This window comes from Pyrgilauda ruficollis, unplaced genomic scaffold, assembly GCF_017590135.1.
Source record: "Pyrgilauda ruficollis isolate IOZ18807 unplaced genomic scaffold, ASM1759013v1 scaffold73, whole genome shotgun sequence".
Classification (NCBI taxonomy): Eukaryota; Metazoa; Chordata; class Aves; order Passeriformes; family Passeridae; genus Pyrgilauda; species Pyrgilauda ruficollis.
Window position 1 is genome coordinate 3417571 of NW_024529155.1, and position 27633 is coordinate 3445203.

The 27633-nt window shown below is 41.0% G+C and overlaps 2 protein-coding genes across 6 annotated transcripts in view; one reads left to right on the top strand and one right to left on the bottom strand.

Moving 5' to 3' along the window:
- Positions 1-4261: 4261 nt before the first annotated feature.
- CDPF1 (cysteine rich DPF motif domain containing 1) lies at positions 4262-13277 on the top strand. The gene is made up of 4 exons (XM_041486028.1): positions 4262-4685; positions 6853-6954; positions 10455-10461; positions 12382-13277. The coding sequence occupies exons 1-4, from the start codon at positions 4573-4575 to the stop codon at positions 12529-12531; spliced, it is 372 nt and encodes a 123-aa protein (XP_041341962.1). The 5' UTR covers positions 4262-4572; the 3' UTR covers positions 12532-13277.
- PPARA (peroxisome proliferator activated receptor alpha) overlaps positions 7146-27633 on the bottom strand; it is a 41905-nt gene continuing 21417 nt past the window's right edge. For 3 of the 5 annotated variants that reach the window (XM_041486024.1, XM_041486025.1, XM_041486023.1), the window contains 3 exons: positions 26203-26405; positions 22888-23335; positions 16802-22707 (listed from right to left, as the gene is read on the bottom strand). In XM_041486024.1, the coding sequence (XP_041341958.1) occupies positions 22460-22707; positions 22888-23335; positions 26203-26405 (899 nt within the window). In that variant the 3' untranslated portion in view covers positions 16802-22459. Of the gene's footprint in view, positions 7315-11211; positions 11276-16801; positions 22708-22887; positions 23336-26202; positions 26406-27633 lie in introns of those variants that run through there. The other 2 variants (XM_041486026.1, XM_041486027.1) reach the window with 2 other exon arrangements.

Below are 27633 nucleotides of genomic sequence, written 5' to 3' on the forward strand. Positions count from 1 at the left end.
GATTAAGGGTGTGTCAATGTTGGTTTTATCTGACAGCCTTTCAAATCAAAGTCTGCATCTGTTTATAGGTACTTTGTTTCTTGTATGGTTTCTCTAGTTTATCAGTGACTCAGAAATACAGGAGTCTGCTGTGGAGTATTAAGAAGGGCTTAACCTATGCATTGTAAATACTTGTGCTAATGAGGTTTGAAGCAAAGAAAATCAGATTACTTATCTGTGCTACTACTTTGCCACTGACCCTGACAATTTAAGGGTGATTTATGATTTCTGGCATGCCTTCCAGGCCTCTTAGCAGAGTGTTCCAATCAGAATTACCCTGAAGTCTTTAGGAGTCTCCAGAGAACTGGACTGAGAGCCATTTCCCCATGTCTATATCAGGTATCAGTTGCAGACAGCACGGAGAAACACTCTTTCAGCACTACCTAACTCGTGCCTTTCTTTTTTAACTGCAGTTAACTTTTTTAACTTTTTTAACTGCAGTTATTTCCTTACTATGGAGCTGAAATCTGTGTGCTTCACCTTTTGTCAGGACATGTGAGCCAACCTCACACACATCCTGCAGCACTCTAGGCTTGACCTAGCAGGCTTCTGTAGAGCGTGTTAGTTCAGTGGTTACCCAAGCACGTAGATAACTGAGTTCTTTCCAGAAGAGCTGGGCATGTGTGTCAAGTAAAGATGTGTTAAAATACCCTGTGGCTTTCAGAGTGGAAAGTGCTTGGGCAGAATTCAGTTCTAGACAAGCTGTTGTCCAAGACCTGTTCAGCATGTGTCAGCCAGACAGACTTGTGATGTGTTACTGGGAAACGGTGCTGCTTCAGAACATTCTAAGGTAAAAAAAAAAAATAGTGGTAGCACCTGGTGATGGTTTGGGCTGCTCGTGGCCACAAATTTGTCTGTCATTATTAAGAAGGGATTAGTGCCCTAGACATTCTCCTCAAGAGGTCCTTTATCCTGCTGCTGGTTTGCTAGAGAGAAATGAGTTCTCACTCTGCTTCACGTGTCTGGAGGGCAGACAAACACCTGGCACATTGTCGCATCCTGCTAAGATGGCATGTAGTGCCAAACCAATGAGCTGACCAATGTGATAAACCTTTGTCTGGCTCAGCTGGGTTTATGGCATAAAGCCATGGTTATTCAAAGCAAAGGAACTTTTTGGAAGTGACTCTTTGAGAGAAAGTGCATCTCGGGACTTGTCTGCTTGGCAATTTAGACTAAAGGTGTGAAGCACATGCATAAACTTGACATTCTTTATTCAGAGATAAATAGCTTGACTTTGTTGTATAGCAAACTTTACTTCTGAATGGGAGCATTCACTCTGAAATCTGTGTATTCATTGACCTCACTCTTTTAGTTAGGAACCTTAACTTTCCCAAGTGCTGATGTGTAGACAAGCTCTCAGGACAAATGATGTTCCCAGTGAAATAAAACTTGGTACAGCTGCTACCAGTGACTTGTAAGCTGGGAGCAAGATGGAAAGCATCATAAATTCATCTGTGTCTTGCAGGCAGGATCATATGCTTTTCAACTGGCATAGCCAAAAATGTGTTTGTACATAGATATCATTCCTTCCCAGTGGTAGGCATTGAACAGATTCTGTTCTACATGCCGATGGTCTGTGAGAGAGCAGGTGTTTCTATATCTAACGTACTTCAGCTCTGAACCCAGAGCTGTTATTTTAACTTGGGATCAGGACATATTCATTCCAAAGTCTATGACCCTCACTGCCATAAATACTTCTTTTTTGTTGTTGTGGTTCTTGGTGTTTTGCACTGTTTTAAAGAAAAAGTCAGCATTATAGTAAATTTGATTCAAGTGACTTTCCGTACTCTACTTCTTTGGGGTTAATGATTTCTCCTTTTTAAGGAAGACTGATTACAAAAAATTGCATACAAGTGTTGATCTGAATCTCATTCAGTCGAGTGGGTGTGTTGGTGTTGCTGCTGGGTAGCAGAAAAAGTAAAGTTAGGTATGTCAGGGGGACCTGACTGGCAATCCTAAAATGCAGGGTTCAAAAAGCAGACTTTTTAGCTGAGTTAGCTCATAGTGTGAAGAATCCAAATTACAATGTACAGGGAGAAAGGGGTAGCATGTACATGCTGTACGACTAACTGACAAATCTGAAAGCACTTGAGTTAATTAAATGTTCTCAATCATCCCTGTGAGGTAGGGAAAACACATCATACCTAAGGGTCATACAATTTGTGAAAAAATAGCTTCCTAAAGTGTTCTCAAGGTGAATTTATTTATAAATGCAGTGTCCAGCCCCATCTGTGTTACATCTGAAGAATTCTCTGCTACTGAAATGCCAGGAATGGCTGTGGAAAGGCTGGTGGTAAAGGAGTGATGAGGTAAGGGAGATTATTTCCAAAATTAGGTTTCAGGGTTTAACAGGCTAGGACTATCAGAATTGGATGTCTGTCATGAAGCCTCTGTTGCCCCTGAGGATCTCCCTGTTCTTCTGGAACATTAGATGACAAGTAGTCCCAGCTCTGCTTCACCTTGCCCCTGGTTCACCTTGTCAGCAGATGTCTCTGAGGATTCAGTTTCACTCTGTTGGGCAAGCAGAAGTAGCAGCTTACTGTCACCAAAAGAGGGATGTGCAGGTCCCTCATCTCAGCCCTGCCTTTCTGCTAGTGCTGCAGTTCTGCCTCTTACCTTGTGCTACTGTTAGCAGCTGTTGGATTCCTCTGCAAGCCAATTTAGTTCATTAAAAGCAATAAAGAAAAAATATTGGAAGAAGAAAATGAAAAAAAAAATTTTGTTGCTGCATTAGTAGCTAGTGCGATTTAGTAAGACAAACCATGGACCGAGGTGTTGGGTGTTGGATACCAGCTGCCCATTCTCTGTGTTCTGGGATGTTTTAGATCACTTCTGGTGCCAGCCTGTATGCTGCATGGCCACCAGCTGGGCATTCAGGTTGGAGCATGTTAGGTGCTTCCGGAGCACAACTTTTGGATTATTTTTTTCTGAGACCCTCTGGTTTATGTGCTCTGAGACTGCTCTGTGGTGCAAACCTATGTGGTAAGGAGGGGACAGTCAGGCAATTTGTTCCCAAAGAAACCCCCTGAGCTGAAGCATAATTAGGGATGTGGCCTTAGTGAACTGAATCATCTCTGCAGGGAAGGGGTCTGGCTGCAGAGCTGGAAGAGTGGGAATGCCCTGCTGGAAGAGTGGGAATGCTGTGGATGTGCTCAGCTGGGAGCACACATAACCTACCTGCGGAGATACCACCCAAACCCAGGTTCCTGGTGCTCACCTCTTCATAGCCTGACACCACCCCTGCTTGTCTTCCAAAAGCTGACTGGTTTGCAGCAGAACACTGTACCATGAAAAGCATGAGGGTTTTTAGCTAAAAGCTGTAGTTTTGATAATTGCAAGGTGAATTGTCTGTACAAGAAAATGGTGCAGGTGAGCAAAGATACCCAGTTTGCAAACAAGCAACCAAGTTTCTTTCATGGATTGGTGCAATTTTTGGGCATGCACATGGTTAGCTGTGCTTGATAGGATTGTTGATACAGACAAAAATCAATCCTAAAAGCCTGCTTGCCACACCATACTTTTGGAAAAAGCTGAGGGTGTGACTCTGAACTAATATTAGTGATATTAGTGAAGAGCAAGCTCCCAAAATGTGAATCAATGGCCAGGATTTTAAACAAGTAATCTGTTAGCAGCAAAGCTGATGCAACATGACTTCCTATGTGTTGTATCTTGGGACTGATGGCCATACCTTTGTAGTGGGGCCTGAAGTCTGTCAGAAGGATGGACAATAATGTCCTATGTGCAGATTCTCCTATTTATAGAAATATATGGGTATTCTCCAGGAGCATAAAGTAGAGTCTTCCCCTTCTGCCTATTTTCATAAAAGTTACAGTACCTAAACTTTTTTAAAGGTGTCTGCTCCTTTGTCCCATGTGGCTGGAATGGGCCAACACTTTATCAAGGTATAGGGTAATTCCATTGTCCTCATTTCCATAGAAAGGCAGATGGGAACAGGGAGTCAGGGATAAGCTTCCAAAACTCTATTCCAAGGTGAACCAGAAGCAAAGAAAAAGGCACAGTCTTTTCTTTGCAACACTTAACTTAACTGGTACCTGCCTCCTGAGTGAGGTCCCAAACCCTTTCATGGCTCCAGTTTGAGGGAGGAGATGGGCATTGCAGAACTGGATTGGAATTCTGCATAGCAGCAGGTAGGGAACATTGTCCTAGGAAGCACTTAGGGAGTATAGACCTCAGTTGAGCAGAGGGTTTTCAAGATCACAGCCATGTGCTTTGTCACCTGGGTTATTTCATGGATGTTCCAAATTAATAGGTGAACTTTATTGTTAGGCTCCCAGTCTGCAGTTTATAGACCTGTCTAAGGAATTTGAAAATTTAACTGGAACATGGGAAACAAACTTGATTTGGGAGAAAATATTTATTCATCAAGGTCTGCAATTGTCAGTTTTCCTTTGGGTTTTAATTTGCAAAGCCAGATGTCTCAGGTCACTTTAATCTTCTTGCAGATATGTTCCCAGCATTGCATTTTGAAGCTAGAAGATTTTTTTGGGTGGGTTTCTTGCAGGTAGCTTAAAAATGGATGCTCCCAAAGAAGTTCAGACACCAGGAGAGTTCAAATATGAGCTGTGTGAGTTATCAGCCTTGTGCACATATTATGGGTGGATGTCACCAAACTCACACTTGATTGTGCAAGTGCCTTCTGAGATCACAGACTTAATTTCTGCTATGAGCATTGGAATCCTTGCAGAGTGCACTGCATGAGCCCAACAATGTGCTCTACTGATACTGAACATGAGGCTTGGCACTTAAAGTGATGTCCTTTTTTCCAAAGGGAATGAGTGTTAAAAATTGTCAGTGCTGGTAGGAAAAACAACAATCAGTTTTTGTGCCCTGCTTCAATACCATGCAAAAATCTGTATTTAACCTATTTCCTAGCCCCACTGACTACTCTACTGTACCAATATTTTCTTGCAAGAATACTGCTGACTGCCAGCCTGGTATTTCTGGGAATAGCTCTTCCCTCACTGTAGCCTCCCTCAGCTGAGCAATACATACACACAGCATGAATGAAATATATATGGCAAAAACACTTCTTAAGAGCTATCTGGCATGATGTGGAGTTTTGAATAGCAGTGCTTTTTTGTGTGGATTGGACAATCCTTTGTCAGACCGTGCAACATCAGGGTGTGTGGATGCTCACTGTGTATTTATATTTTCAGACCAAAGCCTTTTCTCTCTCTGCAAAGTAGGGATAGTTTGACCAGGAATTATGCAGTTACAGCTTTGTCTGCAGACATGAAACTCCCCATAAAATAAAGCACTTTGCTTGAAATGCAAGAGTAGCTTTGTGGAGGCCGTCATGGTCAACAAATTCATCAGGCAGACATGTTCAGGAACTCTCTGGAGCTGGAAGTCAGGCATGTACTCAGCATTTCACTCCAATAAGACTGCTCAGTTTCTTAAAGAATAGAAACAGCTGTTAATCACCAGCTGCTGGGGCTGTTGTCCTTTGGCAGCTGTCTTTTTATCATACCAAACCCCACAGTGCTGCTGGTTTTCCCTCTTCCACTCATCAGAGCAATGGCTCACCTTTGATCAGGTCCATTCCTGAAGAGTCTGAATGTGACTCTTAATTTAGGTTATCCAATATCAGAGTTAACACCCCAGCTTTATTTGGATTGCTCAAGTGCCAAAAACAAAAGAATAATGCTGAAGCATCACACTTCTATAGATGCTTTTAAGAAACAGCTTCACATCCCATCTTTCTTGGCTTGCTCATGTGTCCCAAATGCAGTGCTGCAGGAAATGTGCTGGACAGGGGGCCCTGTTGAATGGCTCTGCACTGATGAGGGCTGGGAATCCTGCAAGGGGAGCTTTGCAGACACAATCCTGTCTTTGTATCCCAGGGACTTGTTGACAGGGTGATCTGTCATGATAAGATCCCTGATCTTTCCTAACAGTGGAAAGCTCTGGCCAAATCATTTTCTGTTTGAGTGGACAGAAAAAGGAGAGAGGAACACAGTGCTGGACACACTCCTGCACGCACTTTTGTGTGTGTGGAGGCAAGGAGAAGGCAGTACAAGCTGACAGAATACCTTTTATCCATATTATCCCATAATCCAAATTTTACCTAAGCCCAGGAGTAAGCCAGGTGCCCTTGCTGCATGCCCTAGGCAGACAGATGCTCAACTGGCTTCTGTGTTCTTTTGCCTGGAGCTCCCAGAAAAAATAAGGCTTTAGTTTTTCCCAAGCAGGTTGCAAAATTATTATTAAATGCACTCCCTCAACACCCTGGAGCAAGCAGTACAGTCTGTGACATAAAGTAAGCACACTGGAGGTAACTGCAGGGCTCTCTGCTGGTAGCTCCTGCTTTCAGGAGCTGGGGACCTCAGCTTTACAGCAGCAACACAACCAAGAGCAGTAAAACCTTTGTATTTCATACTCGCATGCAGCTTTGGAAGAGAACTTCTGATTAAAAGCTGTGCAATTGAAATGGTGACTTGACAAGGTGCTGAAGGGACTGAAGATTGCCATGCTAAGGGATGCCTGTTATAATAAATGGAAGATGGTTAAGGTAAAGCATTGAGAAAAACTTAGTAAGATGACACTGAGAGACTCACCAGTTGCTCTACTTTTGGAAGAGAGATAGGAAGTACAGTATAGGACTGAAGGCAGCTGCAGAGCTGAAGGTTTTGAAAAGGAGCTGCAGAGCTGCTGCATTACCACATACACAAGAGTAAGATGAGCAAATCAAGTACAAAGGGCTGATAACTTTTCAGCCTCTACAATTTCCCCCTCTTAAACATCCCCTACAGTGAAGTATACACTTAAAAGCCTGAAATTATTCTTTTGCTGGCTTTTGGAAGAAGCATATGTCATGAGGGATCCTTTCACCCCTGACAAGGACAAATTCCTCATCATTAGATCTTGTTGCAGTTTGTGTAGAGAGCAGTGTGTGTTGGTACAGTAAGTAACAAGCAAAACAAGCTGCTTCAATAATTTCTTTTTGTTCCAGTCCTGGTGACCTGTCAGAGAAAGATCAAGCAGCAAAATCCCAAACAATCCATTTTAAAGCAAACCATTCCCCCTTGTCCTACCACTACATATATGTTAATTGTACCTAGTTGGATGTTCTTGTGGATTCCACCAGATGAAGCTCTCAGTATTAAATTAAAATGATCAGCAACCGTGAATGTTCTACTTACAGGTAGGCACAGTCCAGCCTCTCAAGCACAAGGAGTGCTCTTTTCTACATTCTTAGCACCAGGAAGTGCAAGGGCAATATAAATCACACACAATAGTAGGTCAGGTTTTTTTCTGTAAAGGGAATATAAATATCCATGAATTGTTAGTTTTGCATTCGCAGCACAGGGCTATCATCCTATTTGCAAAAATTAATGTTTAAAGTGAGCAGGGAAGAGAGTTGTACCATGCCATGCTTGCTCTCTGAGGAAGAATGAATTTAAGTAGCAGCTGGAAGGCAACCTTAAACTATGAAATCTGAGTGCAGTCCAGAAAGGTGGAGTAAAATTACTTGTCTTAATTCCTTCTTCTCAGTGAAGAGCTGGCCCCTTTGTTTGCTGTGAATCTCAGATTTTGGGAGTTGGGCAGACACAGCCAGAAGCATACTGGCACACTTGGCTCAGTTCAGTTGCTATTCTGACTTGTGGCAGTCAGCACCAAGGATGGGCTAAGAGGAGCATGCAGTAACATCTTTCTCCTGATTGGGTTTATTTCCTTGTTAAAGAAACTTCTTACTCAGGTTTGTCAGGGATCCAATTTCAGGAAAAAAGGTTTAATAATTGAATTTTGCAGCAGCAGGAACAGCTCAGGCTGCTTCCTCTGGAAGGGGCCCCGAATAAAGAAACCCCTGAGCTTTTATACCCCTACAGTCTGTGCATCTGTTCCCATGGGGAATTTTGGGTCTGGGGTCTTCCTGCTGTTCACTGGCTCCTGCAGAGTCTCAGGGTGACCAGTCCTCTCCCAGACTGTGATGCAGGGCCCTGAGCCCTTTGTTAGGAAAAGGATCTGTGCCTGTTCCTGGCTTGTTGCTGGGGGCTCCAGTTGTTTCATACTATCCATGGCACAATGTGCAGCTGACATGGGAGCTTGCACACCCAGCTACCTGCACTGGGAGTATTTCTCTGCATCCTATCTCTGAAGGCTCTTTTGACATTTAAATGACTGAAAGTCACCAAAAGTGATTGCAGCTCAGAGGGTTTGGTTTATTAATTTCTATTCTGAAGTTACAAGCAGGCTCTGACTAGGTGAAGTGCCAGCACTTTCTGGTTGTGGCTGTGGTGGCTGGGCTCAAGTTTCCACAGCCAGGTTGCTCAGGGCAGTTGTGTGGAGGCCAAGCTGACATGAGCAGGATCTTCCCTGCTGTCCCTGCTGTGGCAGGGGCTGACTCCCTTCCACGCAGCCCAGCCAGGAGCCAAGAGCAGCTACTCAGAGTTTGGGCTTAGGGGCTCAATTCCTGCCCTGACACGCCAGGTTTATCCTTCCTTTCTAACAGCAGAGGATTGGCAACACAGACACATTTGGGACAAACTTGAGCACATTTAACTATTTTCATTCCCAAATCAAGTGTCTTAATTTAGGAAGGATTCAGCAGATATTTCCATGTGTGGCAGTTTGAGCTGTCAGAAATAGAGCATTTCAGCCTCTCAGGGTCTTTGCGCACACTGTGCTTTTCTGAATGAAGGTGGCGCTTTTTCTTTGAAAAGATGTGTTTGTTTCAGTTAACCCAGGCCTTGGCAATGAATAGAAGATACTTGCAGTGAGCTAATGGAAGCTTCTAGTCTTTTTGAAAGTCCTGCTTATTTTGCCTGTTGTGGAAATCTGTCAGTCATTTACTGCTTGTTATCTGAGTTTTCAAGATTCCCCTGATGGTATCACCCAAAGTAAAACATTGATTGTAAATAATTGAGAATAAATTTCTTACCAAACTGGCCAGGCCAGATAGTGAATCACACCTATGACTATGGTTTCAAAATGAATTTAGCAATACTGCTTAGGTAACATTGAAAGAGATCTGCAGAAATGATAATTAGTGCTTTAAACACCCACACCACAAAGTAAGTAAACACATACTATTCCTCTTCATGTAGGGAAAATTAAAGTCCAAAGAAGTAAAAACTAATCTAAGGCAATATGGAGAGACAAAGGTAGAATAATATCTCTGTATTGGCTGTGCTTGACCCAAATATATCAATTCACTCCTGAGCTGAGTTAAATGTTAAAACATAGGAATTGAAGCTGAAGAAAATCATACTTTCTTGGGCCTCTTTGCAAAGAAGCTGGACCAATTGGAAAGGTTTTAGTGACAGACTGCTTTTTAAATTCTGGTAATTCAGAATAGTATTAGGCTAATGTGTGGCAAAATTAAGACTTTTCTTACCTGGGATTTGGCAAAGGGATTTTAGCTAGCTTTGGGGGACCTAAGGGGATTTGAGAGACAGATCAGATTTTAGGGTTTTCATGAGACAACCCATGCTAGCTGAAGTGTATTTCCTTTTATTGTGCCAATGAAAGTCATGAGTTAGAGCTGTTCTGTATAGTGTTCATAAACTTAAATATCTCCAAATATCCTCTGAAGTTTCACTCAGTGATTAATTTACTTTAATCATTTTGTAACTTGTATCACCCTGCTCAAGTCTTTTATCAGAGTGCCTTGGTAAGTGCCGTTAGTTCTGATCCAACTGGGAATAATTCCAATTATTATCTGTAATGTCTTAAAACATGTCAAAACCACACAAAAACGAAGATAATAGAAATGCTTTTAAAAGTCTTTGGGCAGGTTGAGTGCCCTTCTTCCTATTACCCTTTCAGAAAAGGGGAGAGGAAATTATATAATCTGACCATATTAGTAATTTAAAATAGTTACTTCTGTTTTATTGCAACACTTTCTAAAGACAAGGAAAAAAGGTGGCTCTTGGAGAAGAAAGGAGGGAAGGGAGCAAGTTTCATCCCTTGTTGCTCACCTCAGCAGAAGGTGACTGAGCACTGACCTCAGACATGATTGTAGGCATTAAGTGATAAATGTAATACTACAGCTGCTTCCCACTCTGCTTCCAGTCATGCAGGGTCAGTCCTGGATAGGGATGGGCAGAGCCTTTCCTTTACATATTGTGGTAAAGATACCATCCCCATATATATATTACTTTCAGACATGATTCATGTCAAAACAGAAATAAACTATGGCAGCATGCTTTGGCAGCTGTTTTGCCTGAATTGGACTATTAAATTTGGAATTGAAATGGCCCCCCTCCTGCCTTGGTCATGGAAGGGAGAAAACACATTAAAGAATCATCTGATTAAACACAGAACTGTATCAGGATAAAGGTTCAAAAGAAGGGCTTGACTCTACATGATAAGTTTAATTTGTAGGGCATTGAAAGAAAGGTTAGGCTGAAAATCCCAGGACTGAGAGAGCAGGACTACAGGTACATGCTCAGGGGTGCAGTGGTTCATAGTCATGATTTCCCCAGTTTCTGTTGGCCAAAATCTGCACTAGCAACTCATTTCAGCCGAAAGAATGCAAGTTGAGCACCTGTTCTACCTGTGAGGAGCTGCATTTTGACATTGGGGATCCCACCTGCAGGAACAGCCTCTCCCCTCCTTTGCCATGGCCCAGTGGCCACCTTTGGGAGCACTGAGCCTAGGAGCTGGGGGGCTGTGTGCCATTTGGCAATGCAAGCAACAATGGCCAGGCCAACTGAAACTCTAATCTCCCCTTTTAAACTGGCAGCTTAAGGTATTAAGGATACCAAGAGACAAAAAGCAATAGGCTCTGGAGGTTGTGCAACTGAAATCCACTTGCAGGGCTTTGCAGAGACTAAGGCCTCGCACTCATTCCTGAGCGTGAAGGGGCCTGGCAGTCAATGCAGAAAAGGACAATGGATGAAGACAAGTTGTTCCCCAAGCTTCCAAGTCACATGGAAGCAGGATGATTGTGATTTTGATGTAATTATCATCTGAATCTGCTGCTAAAGCCCAGATAGTGACATAGAAACAAAACAAGGAGAGGAACACAGGAATAGCCAAGCCTAGCTCCCCGAGAAAGGCCAGCTGCAAATGACCATGGCAAGGGGAATACTTTACTATTTAGGTAAGACCCAGGGATTCCATTTGTCCAGTTCTATCTAAACTGATGTCTTTATTCATTTTTAAATCTCCAAGAATAATCCATCAGCAACATCAATTCCAGCTTACCCATGAAATCCTATTTGGAATTTGGTGATCAGCACATCAAGAGAACCAGGGATGTCAAGTCTCGCTGCAGAGCAAAGGAATAATACATTAATTAGTTTCTCTTCCAGTTGTTCAAACTCTATATTGCAAATACATTAAAATGTTCCGTCAGTTTTGCTTCTTTCTATTCAATTACTAACATCTGGTTACAGCTCCTGGGAAAAAAATAAATATTGGGTCTGTATGACCTGTGAACAGAACAGGGATAGCAAAAATACCTTCTTTGTGCTCAACAGCTTTTATACTTTGCTATCAAGAGTTCAGAGGAGAGACATTAGCTCAAGCTTTAGTACCAGGTGTGGTTCTAGGTTTTAACCAGTGAGTACATTTATTGAGGGTAAGGGATGAAATCTCATTTGAATTGTCTCAGATGAATTGAGTTCATTAACTACTCCAGTTATTGGACACCTCTGTGATACTGATATAATAGTGATACTTTTTAATAGTCTCCTAGGACAGTACAAGTGCATGGCTTAATGGAAGTAAGAATAGTTTTTTTGGGCATTGTGGAAAAGATGGTCTGTTGTGAGAGCCTCCAGTACTTGGTACTTGTGTGGGCCTTGAGGCCATTTTTGTGGAGATTGGTGAGGAAGAGTGTGCTGAGGCTCCAATTCTCACACACCACTGCAGGAATTTGGAAGATCCTCCCAGGAGCTAGAAATCTTCATCAAGCAAGACTTGGAGGAAAACTTTGCTGTTTCAGTAAAATCCATGGAATCTCTTACACCTTTATTCACTCTCCAGGTATAATCCATTAGCAACACCAGCTGCAGCTTACCCATGAAATCCCATTTGGAATTCAGTGAGCAGGCCAGGAAACCCATGCATGGTGCTGGAAGGAGAAAGCAGCTGAAGGAGGGATGTTGCTATTCCCTGGAGCAGGGAGCTGGTGAAGGTCACTTTAACAGGAGCAGTGGGACAGTTGATTTGGGAGTTTGATTTTTCACCCAGTTGGCTCTAACCAGATGTTAGAATTATTGAGTAAGAAAAAGTTAAATTGCTGGAATATTTCAGCCTAGAAGAAGAAGAATTCATTTTAGAAGAATTCTAAATATAAATGTAGTTTAATGAGACTGGAATGTAAGCATTTCCATTTTGTGTATCCTGCTAGTAATATTATTTTCTTTACAGGACTGTAGTCTGTTCTACTCCAAAAGCTTCTGCCTCCCCTGTGTGAAAGAAAAGCTAAAGGCCTTTCCTTTGGAAATACAAGAAGACATGGATAAAAGGAAGCCCCAGCAGAAATCCTGCAAAAAAACGGATACAAAGCATAAATCCTGAAGGTCCAAGAGCGACAGTTCTTTGGCTGGGGTTTCTCCTCTCTCTGCTTGGAGACTATCATGTTGCTCCTTTTAAAGAAGTGACCTTCATCAGCTCACTACTACCAGAGAGAGCAGCACATTTCCTTGCCCTTGGCCTGGGTTCAGACATCCCCGTGCAGCGCCGGCCGCGCCAGGGAGCGGCTCCGAGGTGCTGAGGAGCCAGAAAAGAAGGCAGATGAGCCTGCTGTCACCGTGTGAAATGCTTGCAGTAAGAAACCACACAGCACAGAGCATAGGAACAGTGTCCAGATTTCCACATTTGCTATTTTAGTGCTTTGTGTTGTTCTTGACACTCCCTGCAGTGTTATGAAATTCCAAAACAGATTGATCTGGCTTAATTCAGAATATACCCAAGCAGGTCAGTGTACACCAATTGTTAAACTGGCAGTGCTGTCCTGTAAGATTACATAAGGCAGGGAATTTAAAGCTTTAGTTTTAAGTCTAAACTAAAAGTGCTGTGAGAAAATGTCATAAATATAATACCTAAATTTCTCAATATCTTAAAGCTATCACAGCGTTGTGGCTTGAGACTTTGAAGGTTGGTGCTTCTGCAATCAATAAAAGTATTTACAAGTCCCTTGCACTTGCAGTCACTTTTCACTTAACCTTCCAGTCCATGTCAGCACAGCAGCTCAAGAGGACCCTGAATACATCTGGCTTATGCTTTACAATAAAGGTGACTTCTTTTTCACTTTCAAAGCAGTTAATCTGGAAATAGAAAAGTTCCATTAATACACTCAAGTCTTTCCTGAACCAGACAAATAAACTGCAGTTGTAATAGGGATGTCAGAAACACAGTTTCAGGTAAAAAAGGTAAGAAGATCAATGGAAACAGCAGTTTGTTTAGCTCAAAAATTAGCTTCTTCAGTTATCTGTTTTGACTGCCTTAAGATTTAGGTGGCTTTTATGTAAAACCTGAGTCACATGCCTTAAAGATACGTCTAGAATGCTCCCTAATCACAAAATCACCTTTTTTACTCAAGTTACTGCTGGTCCTTGCTTCAGAACATGTTAGTGCTTTGGTGAACATCTCTTTTTCCCAACACTTCCATCCATATAACTTGTAATAGGACAACATCAAAAATCATTTCAGTAGAATGAACCTGTGTTTGTTAAAAGAAATCAACAGTATTTCAAGGAGTTGTTTAGGACATTGAAGTATCCTAAAATCTTTATTTTTAATGAACTTACTATATTGGTGCCCTCCGTTCAGGACTGAAATTTCTTGTAGTGGAGGAGCAATAATGGACCTATTAGTAGCCTTTTCAAGCCCTAAGTGCTTTAATAAATAAAATATATGTATGCCTCTAAATGTGGAAAAAAAGACCCAAGTTAGGAGGCAACATTTCAGATTCCTTTTTGCAGTTACAAAAGACTACACTTTCAGGGAAAGTGATACTAAACTTATGTAAGATGGTGGTATTATATTTCAGTTTCATGTTAGGAACACTGTTTAAAAGTTGTGGTGTGTCTGTGTCTGTTCCTTATAAACATTAGAGGCACGTCCTGTGCTAAACCCACAACTGAAGAAAGCACTTTCCCACCTTGGAATTGTAGTGTTATAATCAAGCTGCCAAAGCAACATGGTTGTGTGAGATCACAGGATATGTTTACACCAGCAAACATACCTTGAAATATGTTTTTTGCTGAATTTCCCATTGTTCATGACAGATTGTATTCTTAAAAGCAGGTTTTAAAAGCCTGCCTAGTGCAGTTCTGTTGTCAGTAAGACTGGGATCTCATCTGTCTGACCTGTTCTCCCTCCTGCTCAGCTTGTTCTGTGCCCTTTTAAGACAAAAGCAGTTATCTCATTTATTCATAACCATTATCTTTGCCTTTACAATATGACTGAGGAGTCATTTTAAGCCCTCAGAAATCTTCATGCCTTTAAGTACTTGTTATGTTGAACTGAAGGGGGAAAAGACTCAGTGTTAAAAGGGAGCAGAACCTCAGAGCAAAACTACCTAAGATTTAATTTGGCTCAGTACAGCTCAGTTATTTATTTTACAGCAGGAAAAACCAAGTCAGGGATGCCTCTGCTACACAGTTACCTGGCTGTGAAGACCTGGTAGGTGCAGAAAAGCCAGCAGGTACCACAGAGGGACAGCAGATGTGTTCTGGCATCTCTGGTCTGTGCTTTAGGGAAAGGAGACTGTCCTACATGCCACTTGGTATTTCCTGGAATGACAATGGATTATTATCTGTGCCCAGCTCTTAGAATTTAGTTATTCCACATTCTTGTATTTCCACCGAACATGATCATTATGGTCTCAGTACCATAATATTTTAATATATATGTGATTTCACAGCCTGAATGATACCATGCCCAGCTTTTCCTGCTCTTCATGGATGCACAGCCTTTACAGGTTGTTTTCATTGGGGTCTTCAAGTACTTTCTGCTGCTCAACATCAGATCTTCCATGCTCCTGAGCACAGCTGATGAAGAAACCAGAGTCTTTTTCCTCTGCTGTAATTTCCACTTCAGCACTCTTTACCAGCTTAAAATATCCCCAGATTCTGGAAGGAAACCTGTGACATACTTCCCTGACTGATTTAATTGAAGATGTGCTCATTGAATTAGTCAGTGGTGCATTTCACACAGAAGTGCACTTGTTGAATTCCATGGATGTCTCAAACCAGCCATACACCCCATGAGAATATGAAAGATCAGAGCTGGGTGGTGGGTCAGCACCAAACTTAGGTCATATATATAAATAAATGTATATGCAATGTCTCTGGGTTGTGTGACACACCCACTCCTGCTTCAAAAGGCATCTAACAGTACACAGGGAAGCATCAGTACTTGAAGATGCTTCAAATAGGCTGCTTTTTGAATGTCACATTGCAGTGAGTTCCCTTCCTGGAGATAAAAGATCAGCACATGTCATTAAATTAACTTTTAAAAATATTTTATTTTTTTAAAACCATTAAGGCAAAACCGTGTTTCAAATTAAGTTGGTTTACATTCAGTCTGAAAGGATTAAAGCACATAGGTTCCTACCAGTCTCTATACAAATGCTGTGAATTCAACCTCTTGCTTTTAAAGAAGGCAGAAAAAATCAGAATGTAAAAAAAGAAAAACATGTTTAGTTCAAGTTTTTTCATCCTAGATCAGTAGGCTGGTAACGTTTGAGAATGCATCATTGTGTGTAGCTAGATGTGACTGTAACATTCACAAGTGCAAGATACGTTGTCCTTCCTAAAAATCCCTGCGAGACCAGGGCAGCCATTCATCCTTGGAAGTGTCATTTGCATTGTTCTAACAGAAGGAAACTTGGGAACTTGGCTTGCATTAGTGGTTTTTACTGGGAAACAAGCATTCCATGAGAATTAGGTTTGACTACTCCTTGCAAGAAATGTGCTCATTCTACGTTCTGTATTTACTGAAGTAAAATGTACCCAAAACAGCTGACTGGAAACAATAAGCTATTTTGTTTTCTCTTTAATATTGATATATTGATTCACTGAAACACTTGTTAGCTCTATTGATTAGGGTTTGGCAGCATTAACAACACTGTACTTTTTTTGAATCCTACCAGATAACAGACCATTTAAGACGTGAAGGAGGGCTTCATCATCCTGGGCCACTTTAGCTGTGGTGCTGCATTCCTCGAGATAATTCTGAGCAACTGTTTGTAAGAGCTGTGGAACAGCAGGAGCTGCTCAGGAAGCAGGTCCCCCGAGAAGCTGCTAAACCAGACTTGTCAAACCACTCAGAGGGGGTTCTGGAGCACGCCGATAGCACTGAAACGTTGGGTAGGTTCATTACTACTAAAGCAGCAACTGAACCGTGCACGCTCCTGCTCTGCCCAAAGCCAGGGCACTGTGATTCCATGGAGAGAGCTGCTGTGTGTGGGGATGAGCCCCTGCATGGGCCGGGTGAGCAGGGGTGGCTGTGAGTCACCTGCAGGAGGGTGGTGACCTGCTCCCAGCTCTGCAGCACGTCCCACACAGGCTGCCTGGTGACACTGCACTCCTACACACCCGGAGTACCACGCAGGACTGGTGTGCCACCGGGATTTCAGTGGCTCAGGACTTCCCCATCCTGCCAATCTTTTTTCTTTCAAGTGGAAAAAATGCCACAAAACTCCTGGCAGATGTCTTTTCCACAAGGGGGATTACCTGCATACCCAACGTGAGAAAATATACCAAAACATTACTACTACTTCAAGTAGTGAAACTACTTCAAGTACCTCATGCTTGATCTTGCAGTCCTTATTTAAGGTCCAGCCTGTGATCAGATCAGTCTCTTGTGCATGCTGCCCATCCCCTGGCAGAGGCAGCTCATCTGAAATTGAGGTCCTCGCAACAGGAATTCTGTTTCGAAACATCCACAGCAATGGAATCTGACAAGACTGATGCAATAAAGGAGCTCAAGAAAAAACACACCCCAGCTTCAGAGGCAGAAAAAGATTTAAAAAACCTGTGAGCACAATGGAAAAAAAAGAAAGGAGGAAACAGCCTTCCTTAGGGGGGGCTCAGTTACACAGCGGGTTTGTGTCATATGAAGTGACAGGATAAAGGAAGTGGCTGCAGGTTAGCACAGGGAAGTCCAGCAGAGCTTTTGCAGACATGACACAAACACCTGGGGAGACAACATACCTGTGTGGTGACACTGATGAAGTGAAAATGCCAAGTTGCAGCAATTTAAGGAAATGAAATGTTATATGTTACAAATAAAAAACAGTAAGTACAAGTGATAGCTAGAACATTTGTAATAGATTGTGCTTGTGATACCTACTGTATTTGGTGATTCACACAGCAAAATAAAAGGTAGATACCTTTGAAAGGTACCTTTTTCCCTATATCAGATTTCCTTGGAAGGATGCTGTAGGCACAGACTGTCACACCTGCATGCACCAGACACAGAATCCCTACGAGCAGACTGAATTCTGTTTAAAGCTCCTCCTGTAGGGAAGCCAATAATGCCATTTCAACGTTTTGTTCTGTGCTGCCAAATCACGTTTGAAATACATCTATAAAACAGCAGGTCGCCCTCAGGGCAGATGGCAGGGAATAATCCTGAGTACATGTTGTTATTCCCAGTGAGCCACAAGTCAGTTCCACAGAAAACACCAGCACTGGTGCATGAACCGAATGCAGCTTATTTTTAGCTCTTTTCAAAGGAAAATGAGTGACCATGCTGCAAAACAAAGAACAACTCAGTTCTACGCACTATTTTTCCTATTGGTGAACTTGAGTTAAAAACTTGATTTTGGGATTGCAGCTACTCCTCAACTAGACTTGCTTTTATTAAAATTAAATAAAAGGAAGTCTGTGTTCTATGTGAAAATATATTTTAAAGTTTTGTTATAGTCATCAACACCAAACACTGATAACTCTGAAGAACTTGTGATAGTTCTTCACAAATGATACAGCAATAAAGACCAGACAGGAATAAATAGCAAATTGTCTTTGACATCAGCCCCTTCATCCTTAACCCATAAAAGGAACTACTTCCTCACTGTACAAAGGGTTCACAAGATAAAGTATGTAACAAATATTTAAATTAAATAATTTACACATTTTTCTTTAAGCACCTCTGTAATTAATTTAGTGAAATTTTATACCTTGCTTTTATATTCTTGTATTTTATAAATTGAAACATCAAGAAATGGTATTACATTAAATTAAAAAAAATCCCACAACACATAACAAGATCAATAATCTTAGATCAAACCCACATATTATTTAAATCTCCAGTAAAAGAAGGATAATAAAGCTGATTAAACCTAAATACAAAAATTATATGCAACTGATTATCAGGAAAGCACTTGGGACATAAGCAAGCACGGATACCACGCTCCACCTTACATTCCAACACTTCCTAAAGGACGAGGGGTTTCTGAGAGGGACCATTATTTGCAGACCTTATGCTTAAACAGTACCGTGACAGCTGCAAATGCATTTGTCAAATGCAGTTGCAGATTTTCAGTTAAGTCACAGGGAGCTTTTTAGGAGAGACTGAAACTGTTCCTCTGCAGCCACAGCAGGATATCCCCCAGCTGCTCTGCCTCAGATGGGGCCCAAGTTTGTGCAGGCTTTCCATCAGAAATGAGGAAATTCAGACTCAATCGTATGTGACCCAGCTCTCGTGATGAATAAATCTCCCCAAGTTTTAGCAGTTTGAATAAACAAACAAATGTTTAGATGCTTATTATAAGCTCTCTGATGTGCAGCCTTGTGCCAGCTCTCTCATGAGAACGGGCTTAGTGCAACTGCTGGTATTTCCGAGATCTGCACAGGGCAGGAATAATGCCGAACTCTGCTCGCTGGCAGCACTTCAGCTCTGCAGCAGCTGCTGGAACCAGAGCACAAAGGCACATGGAAATGGCAGTTGACACAAAATGTGGGTTCTTTAAATGCAATGGAAGATGTAGTTTCTGTAAGTGGAAACTTTCCTATCAGGTGTCAGTTTGTGTTTAAAGGGAAAGTGGGATTGGAAATTTTGAAAGGTAACTAATTTTTTTAAACAGCAGCTTTAAGGGAAATATTTAAGGAGGAGAGAAGAATGAACCTCAGATTTCCCTAATACTTGGCACAAAACCTTCCTTTTCTTCCCCCTTCCCCTTTGACAAAAAGTACCTAGGGCACCAGAATAAATAAATAAATAAAATTTTACCCCCCAAAAAATGCTAAAAAATGAGTAATTTGTAGGTTTGCTGAAAACTTAAGGAAGCCATACCATTGTTTCCCAGGATATTTCTCTATCCATCTGCTTTCTCTTGCCTTGAGCTGTTTGTGGGGTCTGGTTGCTAACCAGAGTTCTTCCATGCTATGACAGTAAAATGAGTTATGTTGGCAAGAATCAGATCCAAACTGTACCTGATGAGCCAGTAAATCTTTAATGCCATTTTAATCCTAAAATCTGATCACTTTGCTTCCCTCCATAGATGGGGTATTTTAAAGTATTAGTTTATCTGCACATAGGGAAGATGCTGAAGTAGTCAATCAGAAATAGATCTGAGACTAGTTTGGATTCCAAATTAAAAAAAAAAAAATGGACATAAACTGAATGACTTTAAAATCTCCTTGGCCAAAACCTGCTGTAGTCATCTCCTGAAGGAGCAAATGTAGTTCCTTAAAAGCGTAATGTAGAAAATGAGAAATTCTTTTGCCCACTAATTCTTGGGAAGGGAATTGTCTGCCCTGTGCCACTCTTTGAAGTGACTGTGGGAATGTGCATGGGACAGCAGTGTGGGCAGTGGAATCCATCCAGAATTTTAGGCTGTGTTAACATCTTATTCATATTTCTGTAATTCAGAGATGTGTTCTTTTCCTTTCTTTTTTTTTTTTTTTTTTTTTTTTCATTAAGGATCTGCAATTTAATTTAAAACAGAAATAAAATCTTTAATGTCCAAGGAAGTAGTCAAAAATTTCTTGCTGGTTTTCAAATAACAAAAAAAATTATGCACTTTTCTCATGCTAATAACAGGACCTTGTTACAAGCAGCTACTAAAATATTATGTCTTTCACTGAGTTACTCTATTTGCAATTCTTTAGAGCTTTGCTGAGAATTTAAGTATTTATTATTATTTTTCCATGTTTTAAAGTGTTACTAAAGTGTTTTAGCCACTTTTGGGAACAAGAGCTGGAAAAATAGTTATGCACACTGACTGTGTCTGATTTTTCCTGAGAACCTACAGTACACCTAGACTATGGAATACAACTTTGAAATACAACTTTGCAATTTGCCCTTTGCAAAAAATCTGACCTTTGGGGGGAAAAAATTCAAGTTATCTTTTCTTTAGAGGATAAACTAACTGGCTCCTCCAGTCTCAGAACACCATCCCAAGTTTTGACAACTTCTTGCATCAGCAATATTGCAGATCAATTTTTTCCATGGCCCAAACCCCACAGCTCCTCAGTGAAACAGGGTTGGCTGGAAGAATAAAGCAGCAGCATTCCTAAAATCCTCTGTTTCTGAGGGCACACTGTGTGCTGTTCTGGGACACAAAAGGCAGCCCATTTCTCATCTGAGGGCTCCTGGCAAGACCAACATTCCTCTCTGAGTGTTTGAGTGTTCTTCCTGCTGGCAGCAGGGAAGGGGAGGAAGTTTTGTGCCATGCAGTTACTATTTCTATCCTGCACTAGATGCTCATCAAATTTGAGGCCTGTGCTTCAATATTTTACACTAAATATATCTGTAGTTATCTATAACTTCTGCCACAATCATTGCCCAGATAAACCCCAAGTTGCCTTTAAACCTGTAATTTTTCCAGTGTCCAGCTGTGCCTGTGGGCCTGGACAGAAACAAGCATTGCCACTGAAATAGGAATGACGGTGTGATGTTCTCACTTCATCACTCAACCCTTGCAGTGAAGATTCTGGTGCCTTCAAATGTGCTACAATAAAACAAGTCCAAAGTGTCCTCCTGTGCCACTGAAAGCTTAACTGTAGTGAAAATGCTGGGATTGCTCCTGAGGCCTCATTCTTGTGAAACAGAAAGTAAAATAAGGAGGTAATAATGTGAAGTTACAGTATCAAAGAAATGAAAGAGAAACAGCAGAGTGCCTTGCATGCAGCTGGCACTTCTGGGCAGCTTTCTGAGAAAAGAGCCCATGAAGTGGCAAAGTCAGGAAGCCATTTCATTGTGGCTTCTTTTGCAGCAGGAGAACAGCAAGTGCTGTTGTAAAAATCAGTTTACTCCTAGGAACACAATAAACTCTCAGCTGTGCTGCCTTCCTTTCTATGACAGTCTGACACCTACAAACACTGCTCTTGGTATTACTGTCACCTTACCCACAAGGACAAAATCTGGTGAAAACAACTATCAAATACTTCTATCCATGAGGCCGAAGAAGGAATAGAAATATATCCAAGTGGGTAAAAAATGAAGCAGTGTGTTCATCAGCAAAGCAAACAGGTCCAAACAGCTATACTGCCAAGAGACTTAGAGGAAGCCGGTGCCTTTCCTATCCAATCATTCCTTTGGAGTCATCTGTCACTGCAGTAGAGTACAGTATCATTGCTAGAAAGTTAAAATTCTTTTTTTTTATTCTGGGGTAGGATCAGATTTTTCAGTCTCTCCAAAACTCTTGCTAATTCAAAAAAGTATTTTTATGTCAAAACTGCATCCTGAGCTATTACAAGTTCTACAAAAATACAGGGTACACAACACCTTTTTCATCAGTGATATTTTGACATTTCCTTAACAGACTTCTGAAACAAAAAGGTCCCATCAGTTTATCATGTTTACTCTTCAAGACACACCTATTGGAGTATCTCTGCTGTGTTTTAGATAACTCTTTGGATTTTGTTTAATTTCATAAAAGAACTGTCTTTTAAACATGCTAACCCTAAGTATGCCAATGTAACACTAGATGAAGCTGTACATAATTTCATGGAATTAAAGCAACAATGGATCAAAGATCTTTCCAAATTTTTTGAAGTGTATGGACAGTAATATCCAGCCATTTGCTACACCTAGACTGAATGCTTTAAGAAAAAGTGTTAGCTGGTTCTCAGTAGTTACCATTAGGCAAAAGTGCATTGTCTTTCTGATTGTGCAGATACCTGGAAGGAAGGTGCTGAATTTGTTATATTAATACTATAACGACTAAACCAAGAGGAAATACAATTTTGTTCATTCTGTTACTTAACATTCTGATTTATTATACAAATATGTATTCCTTACCAATCTTCAAATTTCCAAATAAAATAACCATTGTAAGACACTTCATTGAGCACTCTGACCAGTATTTTTCTGCAGCACTTTTTCAAAAGAGAAAAGATCCCAAACCAAAAGAAGTGTAACACTCCAGTTCCCCAGTTTTAGATTTTTCCTGCTCTGGGCTGAGTGAACAGCCCAAGACTGTACAAGTAGTTTTGCTCCCATCTGTATTTCTCTGTCTTTAAATATTGTGGAAAAAAAATACTAAAAGTCCTCAATACATATCCCTGTAGATTTCCTGTAGTAAAGGGTGTAAATGTGCATCAGATTCAGTCTTCTTGATTATCTGAACAAGCTGAGCATGCTCTGTGACCAGCTGTCGGAGGTCAGCCATTTTTTGGAGAAGTTTTGGGAAGAGGAAGGTGTCATCAGGATGGTTGTTTTGCAAGTGAAGTTTCAGTACATGCACAATGCTCTCCTGCATTTTTTCAATGTGTCCTACATTTACAAGACCAGGACGATCTGTTCTCAAAACAAGCAAAAGAATACATGTCATAATTTTATAATGATTCCTCAAAGTGTAGTTAGTGGTAGAACTGAATCTTCCAGAGGATAGAAGCTTTTCCATTAAAATTTTTAATTCATGAGAAGGAAATAAAATTTACTACCTTAGAGAACTAATGGGTAATGGGTAGTGCTTACCTCCACAGCAAATAATGGCAGCAACAAAAAGGGATATATCGCTATCATCCAAATCCAGTGCATTGAATTTCATTGCAAAATCAAATTTTGGCTCCATTATATCACAGAATGGCTTTCTCAGGCTCTTCAGGAACTCCCGGGTAATGAATCCATTCCCATAAGCCACCAGCATCCCGTCCTTGTTCATCACAGAGGCCAGCATGGCAAATATGGCTTCATACACCCCATACTTCAGTAGTGTCACCTGATCGTTCAAGTCCAGGTTGGAGAAGCCAGGGATGGATTTGGCAAATTCCGTGAGTTCTGTGACAGTCTCCACAGACGTGCACTGGCAGCAGTGGAAGATTCGAACTTCTGCTTCCTTGTTCTGAATCCCATTGGCTACCAGTTTTGCCACCAGGGTCTTCTCTGCCATACATAAGGTATCCATATCATGTATAACAAATGGCTACAGAGAAAAAAACCCACTAGTTCAGTCACTAAATAATGGTTATTAATAGTTCTCTTCCTAAAAAATAAGAATTTTGCTAAACTTTAACTTCCATGCTAATCAGTCCTCAACTATCAATAAATCCTGAGTTCTTCCATACTTCTCATCAAGACAAACAGTGTTTGACAAACTGCAATACCTAACAAGTCTGCTCTGCAAACAGCAATGCAAATAGTCAGATGTAAAGATGTACGGCATATCTTTAATTTAATTTTATCTAATAGTTACAGCAAAGCTCCAGCACTCCTGTGCTTGGGATGCACAAATCCATCTCAGAGCCAGTCCCAGAGGGTTCACAAAAGACTTGTGTTACCTTCTCCAGAAGTCCAGGTTATTCTGCCTACTCTCCTATTGATTCCTAAACTAACTACACTTGATGCACATCAAGATGCTTTCCTGAAGTACCCTAGGGGGAATACAGACAGTAATTTCAATACAGGGCAGCATATTTGCATAAGAATGTGAACCCTGCACTTCTCTTGTGTTTTATTATCAGATTGTCATAGACAATGCCCCAGCTGTCCCAACTTTCTAGCTGCATTTGGTGCTGAGTCATCTCTAAACAGAGAATTCCACTAGAATGCCAAGCACAAAATTTGGTCTTTTCCATAATCCCATTTGTTTTGAAAGGTACATGTTTTACAAACAAATGAGCAGCTCTTTTAAAACATACTTATCAAAAGCAGCATTCAGACTTTCTTATGAACAATCAGAAGTAAAAAATATTTTGATACATACCTGCAGGTCAACAACCAAAATGAAGTACAATCCACTAAAGAAAAACAACAAACCCCAGTGCTTCCCAGCCTAGCAAACTCACAGCAACTGACCTTGAACAGAAACTTAGTTCCATACACACCAAGCACCTTCCTTGTGCTGCTTTGCTCAGCTCAGATTAAATAGCATGGGGAACACAGAGTGTTCTGTCAGGAACTCATAGGATTCAATTGCTTCCTTCAGAAAACTGTCCAACAGGTCAGGTTCCCATGGTTTTCCATTTTAAAATGTTTATGGCTACTGCACATTCCATCTCACTCCAGCACAGTTACAAAGAGAAGAACTTTCCATGGGAAGGTGGATGAGTGGAAAGTGGCAAAGCAAGAAACACAACACATGTCTAAACCTTTAAAAAATGTACACTATCTTATGCACTTTAAAAAAAAAAAAAAATTAACATCATTTCAGCATGCAGAAAAGAGGCATGGCTAAGGACTTGGGAGCTAAATTAAAAAGTAACACTGTGTCATCATGAAAAATGCTCATTCATTCTGAAATTAATTGTAGTGGTGCCAAAAATTAGGATTCACTGAAATTAGCTGTTAATACACAGTTCTGAAACAGGTGGGTTGCTGATTACAATCAAAAAATCCCTTTTTTAAAAATTTGCTTTTCTGCTGAAAAGTCAAAAGAAAATTAAAATGTTTCTTTTCTTAAGAGATGATGAAATAGCCTAAAACCCCTTTGTTCTTCCCTGCATATGGAAAAAAATGATAGCAGCCTGTTTGCAATATGCTAGGGCTGATTCTTCATTAATTTTCATGTGCATATTCAGCCAGGCACACACGTGCTGGTCACTGTTGGCTGGTCAGTCCCGTGGCTGTGGGACACATTCAAATCCAAGAACTGGGATTAAGTGCTCTGGGATCCATCCCTGCATGTGACACAAGCTGTGGCTTATGGTTCTGACACAGGGTAACAAGCACAAAATTGATTTTCTGCAGAAGCCAACTCACTGGGAAGCTAAAGGTGGTATTTACTGTAGGCTCACATCAGCCTGTACTCCTAAAATGTTTAAGCCTGTGCCTCATTTTACACACCTCTTTAGTGCAATGAAAAAGACTGGGATAATTCATGTGTCTCTCTTCTAATTCAGAAAGCTGGACTAGACTAGACGAGACTATTATATGCCAAATTCCATCATGCAGAAGACAGCTTGCTTACCATTTTGATAACACTCATCCCCACACTTATTTCATTATGGCACATGTAGAGTTTCTTCCCTGCAAATTTTTACTGAAACTGAAGTTGCTGATAAAATAAGATACTTATCTTCTACATAAAAGTAACAAAAATCACAGCTTAAATAAATATGCATAAAGTGAAACAAGTGAGTCCTTACATCGATTATACTCTCCCATGTGCTACTAAAGAAAAGCAGTTGATCAAATTAGGTAGACCTTGGCTAAATTACCCTGAAAGAAAAATAACTTCTACAGCAAATGTGTCTTCACAACCTTGCTTGCTTCTGCCTTTCAAAGGAACCATACAGAAAAGACCAGGAAGACTGGGTGGAGAAATGGCCAGCACTGTAAACAAAAAATTACAAACTCAAGTTTTCTTTCCCCTCCTGGTATAAATATTATTCTGATTAAAGGAAAAGTCATGCAGAGCACCTATACACCCTACAAACTAATAGTACTTATCCTGGCATTTTTGACAGAAAAATGCATTTTTTTTCACTGTCATAATAATTTTGAACTGTTTAGGGAAATAATTTTGAACTATTTAGGGAAATAATTTTGAACTGTTTTCCCCATATCAAGAGGTATTCACATTCAGATATCACTTCATTTTTGCTTAAGAACAATAATTTGGGTTATGAGTTTCCATTCACAAGGTAATCACCTGATTTTCCTAAAGCTTCTTACTATTCTGATAGTGGTTAAAAGCAACCATATTTGCTACAGATATTTGCTTTGAATATTTCACATCTGCATTACCATGATATTTATTTTCTAAAAGATTTGCTAAAGTGTCTACCAAATTATTACAATCACCTTACATACCTGTTAGTTTTATTTTAAAGTAACAGAAAAAGTACTTACTGGATTGTTATTGGTTTTCCCTGCAAGGATGATTCTGGCTTTAACTTTGTTCATATTGAAGTTTTTCAGGTAGGCATCATGAATTCTTTTGGCAAGTGATTTGAGATCTGCCATTTCTGAATCTTCTACATAATTTTCACCTGTTAGAATTTCTGCTTTGAGCTTGGCCTTCTCAGACCTCGGCATTCGTCCAAAACGTATTGCTGATGGGAAGACATAATTGTAAAACAAACACAAATTATACAAGAACTTAAGCCTTTTACCATTGCTGATCAGAGCAGTAAGATTTTTCTGTCGAGAAAAACTGAGGTAGAGGTGAAGACATCGCCCCCTTCCCAACACAGTCAGTGACTAATATGCTAGACTGAAGGAAATCAGGTGTTTCAGAACACAAAGTGTTATCTGCAGTGGGCTAGAACACATTCCTTTTCCCTTCTGTATTACCTAAATATACTTGTATTTTGTTTTCTCCTTACTGAGTTCTATAGCTGCCAGTGTGAAACTCAAAGTCCACCTTGGGAGCTCTTAAAACACTAAATAAACTCATGACAGGAGCTTGGCAGAAACCACACACACAAGCTGGAGAGCTGCAGCAGAGTCAGGCCTGAATCCCACTGCTGCCTCAGAACCTGCAGGGGCATCCAGCTCTCCATTCAGCACATCTGTAATGCCAGTGGGAACCCCAGCCCAAAGACCTGCATTTACAGCTCAAAGGCTGGAGGCAACAAAATCTCCTCTACCCCCAGCACTCCATACTGCTTTCTCAACAGACTAGCCCTTGAAGACTGGAGAGGAGAACAGTCTGAATACCTAATCTAGCCATTGGGATATTCTTCTGAGAGGCAGAAGATGCAAGTGTGAAACCCCTCTGGGTATGGAGGTCTCCTGGTTTTTGGGCAAGTGGTCTTGACATTCATGGGCACATCCACATCCTTCTTCAGTTTCAGTTTCAAGCTAAGCCAGCCCCATTTTACCCTTGGGAGGTGTGCAAGGGTTTGAGATGGCTCATACAGTCAGGTGCTTGTACTGCATTTCAGCATCCAACCCATGAGGACAGGACCTCACTGCCTGCACTGAGCAATTCAAGGCATGAACACCATCAGCCCTTCAACGTGCCCAGGGGTCTTCTCATGACATAAGGAGGTGACTCTAGGCATGATCTGAAATACAGTTGTGCACTTCAGTGGAAGTCCAACAAGGAAAGCCTGTTTGGAATCTGCCTTAGGTACTGCCTTCCCCTTAAGGGTGGGTGGTCACACCAACCTATGAAAAAAGTGGAAGAATACCTGCTCTAAACTAAAACTTACAGTTTTAAGATCATGGGTGTAAATTTAGTTGTAGCACTTTTCCTGAGAAGTATTGCCAGCAAGTTAGCAGTCATCCCTTTCCCCGGCTGCCTCCCACACGTTTGCTGCAATAAAACTGTGGCTA